This window comes from Dreissena polymorpha, unplaced genomic scaffold (genome assembly GCF_020536995.1).
Source record: "Dreissena polymorpha isolate Duluth1 unplaced genomic scaffold, UMN_Dpol_1.0 chrUn023, whole genome shotgun sequence".
NCBI classification, from domain to species: domain Eukaryota; kingdom Metazoa; phylum Mollusca; class Bivalvia; order Myida; family Dreissenidae; genus Dreissena; species Dreissena polymorpha.
Genome location: NW_026273337.1, coordinates 1,044 through 7,214, shown reverse-complemented (window position 1 = coordinate 7,214; position 6,171 = coordinate 1,044). Strand labels below are relative to the sequence as shown.

General features: G+C 37.9%; 1 protein-coding gene across 1 annotated transcript; it reads right to left on the bottom strand.

The window, feature by feature from the left end:
* Positions 1 to 212: 212 nt before the first annotated feature.
* LOC127863646 (uncharacterized) lies at positions 213 to 1,915 on the bottom strand. Its single transcript, XM_052403272.1, has 2 exons — positions 1,775 to 1,915; positions 213 to 906 (listed from the first exon to the last, which is right to left on the bottom strand). The coding sequence occupies exons 1-2, from the start codon at positions 1,881 to 1,883 to the stop codon at positions 374 to 376; spliced, it is 642 nt and encodes a 213-aa protein (XP_052259232.1). The 5' UTR covers positions 1,884 to 1,915; the 3' UTR covers positions 213 to 373.
* Between the last annotated feature and the right edge of the window lie 4,256 nt (positions 1,916 to 6,171).

Sequence of the window (6,171 nt, the reverse complement as noted above, 5' to 3'; positions counted from 1 at the left end):
CCTCTATTGAAGTGATAGTGTTTGATGCTTGAAGGCTGATTCGGCCGAACGTCCCCTCTATTATGGACGTCACAGGCATGTTCGTATTTGTTTTCGTAAGTAAGGGTCATTACTTTTACCAGTTGATCATTTTTTTACAGTAGACTATTTTGTACAATATAAAACTTGACCACTATTTGTTTATCTGCGGTTCTTTTACTACGAATCGACCATCTGTTCTGTTCTACGACGTTAAAAGCGCTCGCGTGAAATTTGTGGAGCGATAATTCCGACGTACAAACAGTTTACTAAATATAGTAAAATATGTATTAAAGATATATTAAAACTGAATGCTAAATAATAGTAATCAAACAACATGGTCTTGAATACTAACTTACGGTTGCCGCAAAACACACATTTTTCTGGGACCAAACCAATAACAACAACACATGCGCTTCAGAACGCTTTTCAAGCTTTTCTTTGGTTCCGTTTCAACCTCAAGGCTTTGGTATTCCGAACCAGAGCGCTTCAGTACTTCGACGTAACTTTTGATAGAATCGGAAAAGCCCGCCTGTTTGGTTTCCGTGGCATCTAATTCTATCAGTGGCACCTCGTTCTGATAAATTATTTTACTGATGTTCTCTATGTCGTCTGGTGTGCATACTTCCTTCAAGGTATAAAGTGCTTTGACGTCATAGCATGTTTGCAAAGCTTTATACACAACAGTGGCACAATTGTGGAAAAAGAGATCGTATCTTGATTCTGCTCTTAACACGGTCCACCAGTCTTTTATTTGTTTATCATGTTCCAATGTCGTGTCCAGTTGAATACATATATCCGGTTTCCGGTGGAACTGGGCTGTATCGCTCTGTAGAGTGGTGTGAACATGTTCCTTTGCAACAACTGGCTTGCAGAAGATCTTTTTAGCTGAAAATGGAAAATAATATGACATGATTATACACACTACAGAACACTGCATAACAACAGCCTGGGCATAAATCAGCCCAGGATCAATTGTTAGGCCGGGCCCCTAAATTGTTCGACAAATAGGTAGGTTCCTATATTAAATCATAACTTCAATAACTTGTGGGCGAATTTAGTCAAATGTGAGTGTATGCCCTTGCAACAGGCTTTCTGGTTCAAAGACATACGAATACATCTTTGTTTATATACCTGCTGTTTGACACGTTAAATGAATAGCATTCATTACCTAACACTATAATAATTGCATCTGGACCCAACCCTAACACAGTACTATAACTTCAACATAAATAAGTATGTGTGTTTAATTATAACCTCATGAAATACCCATTGACTCCACGTGACCCAGTTTCGAAATTGGTCTAGAAATCCTTGGTATAAATGTTGTGACTACTACTACAACAACTACTACTTCTGGACTAAGAGTGGGAAATGCACAACGTTTATACACTTAGTGAATTTTCCACTGATTATCAGGCTGTAAATACTACACAGTAGCTTTACTCAACATGTCGTCTTGTATACACAACTGTGCACATTTTGTAAAGAGCAATAATGCAGTTCAAAGATATTTACCGCAAACGGAAATGTGCTTGACGATAACCATATGACGAATATGCGCAAGTTCCCAGTGTGATCGTGTGCGAAATTTTTGTTACACGTAATTTAAAGTTAATTAAAGGTTCAAACCCCCTTAATTTGACATTTTGAATGAACATATTATATGAAAAAATGATACTGATATAAAATATTACAATAAATCATTTCTCTTCAACAAATGCTTATTATAGAGACCACCAGTTTATTCACTCACTTCGCCCCTCAGGCCACCAGCTGATGTACGTTCCGTCGCTCAGTGCAATGGACACGTGACCACGACTGAAGCCCAAATAGCCGTCCCATTTATAGACAGTAAGTGGCATGATTACCGAGGGTCATACCGCCAAGTTAAGTCTACAAGCAAAGAACTAGTAGTCAGAAGGCGTAATCATACGCATATTCCGCTCGGTAAATTAAAGGGGTTGGTTTTAAACACTATTTATTTAGTTCATTGAAAGTACATATAAGCAATACAATACAAACATACATATTATATTTGAGCAATATGCTAGGCAGGTAGAATTGCAGTATTGCTTTACATAAAGGCTGTAAAATACAATTGGACAGAATTGAGAAGGAAGCTCGAGGCTTATACTATGTCTCTCTTCTGTCAGTTAGAAGCGCTGCTGTAATGGTGTAAACAACCAAACGTTATAACAACTATTTAAAGACATGTCAAAATTACGAACAATATATTACAGTAATTGCATACTGGTTAGAAATGTAAAAATACTATAACTTATATTACAAAAAATATAACAGAGTAATGTAGATAGCATAAGAGCTAATAAGTGGAGAAGGAAAGGGATAGAAGTGGAAGAGTAGAGTTTCAGAATAAGAGAAGTTGCGGTAAGAAAGGAAGCAGTTGCGGGAACGGGGCATCGTTAGCAGAATATGGTTTGTTCCTGAAGTAGACATGGTTTAGAATCTATGACTATCTCGGATGAAAGACTGAACATGTTTAAATATTAATGAATTTACTTCATATGAGCCGTCTTTAACACCGAAAAGAAGAAGTTGCAAAGTAATGGGTAAGAATCTAGACAGATTGTTAAAAAGGATAACTTTTTTTTTCTGTATAAATGGGACAATTGAAGAAAAAGTGATATGTGTCTTCAATCGCACCGCATTGACAGTATGGACTTTGTACAATGTTTTTTGAGTACAAATGTTCATTTAAACTGCTACAATGCATTCGTAAACGCGCATGTAGAATATTAGATGTCCGCTCCCCATCGTAGAAATGCTGGGGAATTATTTTCTTATCTTTGCTAAGATTTGCTTTGAATGCAAAGAGAGAAGGAGCCGTTCTCACCGATTCCGGTAAATTGTTCCATAAGTTTATAGTTGATGGTAGGAAAGATCGTGTAAAAAGTTGTGATTTGCATTGGATACTGCGAATGTTGTTAGAGTTACGAAGTGGATAAGCAGATCTTTCTCCCACACTAGAGAGGATAAGTGTGCACAAGTATGGGGGTGCTAGGGAATTATACATTTTATAGAATTGGGTAAGTTTATGTTTTATTCTCCTATTTTTTAATGGTTCGAGAGCAGTTTCATTGTATAGGTTTTGCAAGGATGCCAAACGTGTTCCCCCGCTGATTATCCTTGCTGCTTCCTGTTGAATCTTCTCAAGTTCTATTTCATCTTGTGTATAAATGTTATCCCATACTATATCAGCGTATTCAAGAATTGGTCTAATAAATGTTGTGTAAATCGATAGAAGGGACTTTCTATCGAGCGTAAACTTGAACGTTCGCATTACATTGAGTCTTTACCATGCTTTCTTCTTGACTGATTCAATATGGTCATGCCAGGAACATGTATCAGAAAAAGTTAAGCCTAGATGTTTGTGAGACGAAAACATCAGTGATTTGGCAATCGTTGAAAAAGCGAGGGGGATGGATTGGGCGGTTGATTTTTCTAGATATAACTAAGGATTCGGTTTTGGATGGATTGAAGGTTACCAACCACTTATCAGCCCAGGAATGAATTTTTGCAAGATCAGTGCTAAGATGATTAGCCGCATCAACAGGGTTGTCGACGATGCTATATAGCGTGGTGTCGTCTGCAAATAGGCGAATTGGACAGTGTATATCTCGTACTATGTCATTTATATAAATGAGAAAGAGGAGGGGCCCTAATTTAGACCATTGAGGGACACCAGCGTTTATGGGTAATGGGGTCAGATCGGCAGCCAGAGAATACAACACACTGGGTCCTCTCGTGTAGGTAGTCTTTTAACCAAGATAGAAGATTGCCCGAGATACCACTAAGCCGGAGCTTGTGGATAAGTCCTTCATGCCATACTCTGTCGAAGGCCTTAGAGATGTCGCAAAAAAACAGCTCGAACCTCTTTACCTTCGTCAAGGGCTTTACAAAAGGAGTGATACACAGAGATTAATTGGTTCACAGTGGAATCTTTTGGAATGAATCCTGATTGAGATGGGGTTATATATTCAATAGCCCTTAAATGGTTAAAAATATATTTGTGGAGAATTCTCTCGAGGCATTTACTTAAAACACTAGAAGGGAGATCGGTATGTAATTTTCAACATCCTGAGGATCAGATTTTTGTGAAGTGCACAAACAATTGCTTCTTTCCAGCTCCGTGGGACCCTACCATTACTAATAGAAAAATTGAAAAGATTTTGTAGTGGACCTGAAATCTCAGATGCAATTTTCTTCAGAACTTGACTATTTATTTGGTCTGGACCTGATGCCTTTCCCCGTTTTCATAACTTTAATGGAATCCAAGACATCTTGACGGGAAATAATGAGATCTTCAAAGACGGTGCAATCTGGCTCTTGGGAATGTAGGTTGTGCATATGCGTACTTGGTGTAGTTAAAGTAGATTGAGATTGGAAGAATGAATTAAGAATATTTGCTTTATCAAGGGGTGACTCATATATGGTACCATTATGAATTAAGGGAGGCAACTCGTTTTGTGTGGTGTTTTTATTTGTGATTTTTTTTTATTATTTTCCAGAACTCGGATGATGAGTGTTGATTTTCACGTATAAGTTTAGCGAGATTTTCAAAGTGCACTTTTTTCGCTGATCTGACAAGATTATTAACAATATTACGTTGTTGGCGAAAGACGTGCCAGTGTCGGTCTAAATTGGTAGCCTTGGCTTTTTTGTATGCTCGTTTGCGGCGGTCGGATTTCCTTACGAATATTAGTATGTAGCCATGGAGGATCGGCTGTTCTTATTGTACATATTTTGTTCGGGATTGTAGCTTCGCAGAGACTGATAAGTTTACGTGTGAAATTTGAAGTATATATGTCGATATTATTATCACAACAACTGTTCCAATCGAAATTCTGCACAAGTTGTCTTAGATTAGTGTAGTCCCCATCTTTATATCGCCATATTTTACGTTTAAAATTAGATCCAGCTATTCTATTGAATTTTATGACGCAGTAGACTTGGCAATGAAATCGAAGTTGCTGGTTAAGAAAGGGTTCTCCAACGCCGCTTTTTTAGCACTTTCAAGGAAGATGTTACTATAAAAAGATCAAGAATGGAATTCGAGGTTTCAGTAAAATGAGTAGGTTCTTTAATAATCTGTGTGAGATTATACTGTAAAAGAAGGGAGTCCATTTTGATCGTGCACTGTGGTTTATTCATGTCAAGATTAAAATCACCTGTGATAACAATATTCTCAATACCGGTGTCAACGGCTAGTGAGATCGAATCGTTTATGCATTCTAGTAGATAAGGAGAAGAGTTTGGTGGTCTGTAGAAAGAGCCAGATAAAAGACGCCTTCCCTTTATACGTAGTTCGACCCATAGACATTCTAGATCATCATTTTGTAGGTCAGGTCGCTCAATGGCAAAGAGATCGGATTTTACGTATACTAGAATACCTCCATGGGGATCGTTTCTTCTATCCCGTCTGAACGGCTTATGATAAGAAGGGAAAAGTAGGTCGTCAGTGTCAACTGTTGAGCTGAGCCAAGTTTCAGTAAGCACTATAATATCAAAATGTTTGAGATCTGCATACAGAATATCTTTCTTGGCGAGGAAGCTCTGAACGTTGTAATGAACAATTTTTAGATTATGGACAAATGCATCATTTATTGAAGATGAGAAAGATGTACCCGAAGAAGAGGATGACATAACAAGGGAGCTGTCGGGTCCAGGATTTGGATGGACATCGCCTCCTCTAAGAAAAAGGACTGCCAGCCAGCAAACTAACTCGAACATATTCATTTGTTGAAGTCCTTTACTTTTCATTGTACGTGAGTGGAACAAACCTATCCTCATCCTGTACACTCCTATGTCAGTGTACATCATGTAATGCTGAGTGCAAGAAATAATTGGATGAGGAAAAAGCTATCGTGCGCCCGGCCCGCAAGAAGTGAAAGACGGAAGGAGGATTAATAAGAAGAGAAGAATAACAAAAATAAACAAACATTTTTGTTGATGTTATCAAGAGATGGTAAAACCTCATTTGATAAATTTATATTTTGGGCTGTATAAGTGATACAGAAAGTGGAGCTTATATTGAATGATCGCGTAGTAACATAATAGTACAAGGATCTACGCAACATGCGCTTCGTACTTGGGCAAACCGAAAATGACAAGCTTTTTACAAAGCTTGAA

Excerpts from the sequence above, each read along its gene's own strand:
- LOC127863646 (XM_052403272.1), bottom strand. The coding sequence starts at position 1,883 with ATGCCACTTACTGTCTATAAATGGGACGGCTATTTGGGCTTCAGTCGT. Across the intron at positions 907-1,774 it reads CTGGTGGCCTGAGGGGCGAA|CTAAAAAGATCTTCTGCAAG; the intron begins GTGAGTGAATAA and ends TTCCATTTTCAG.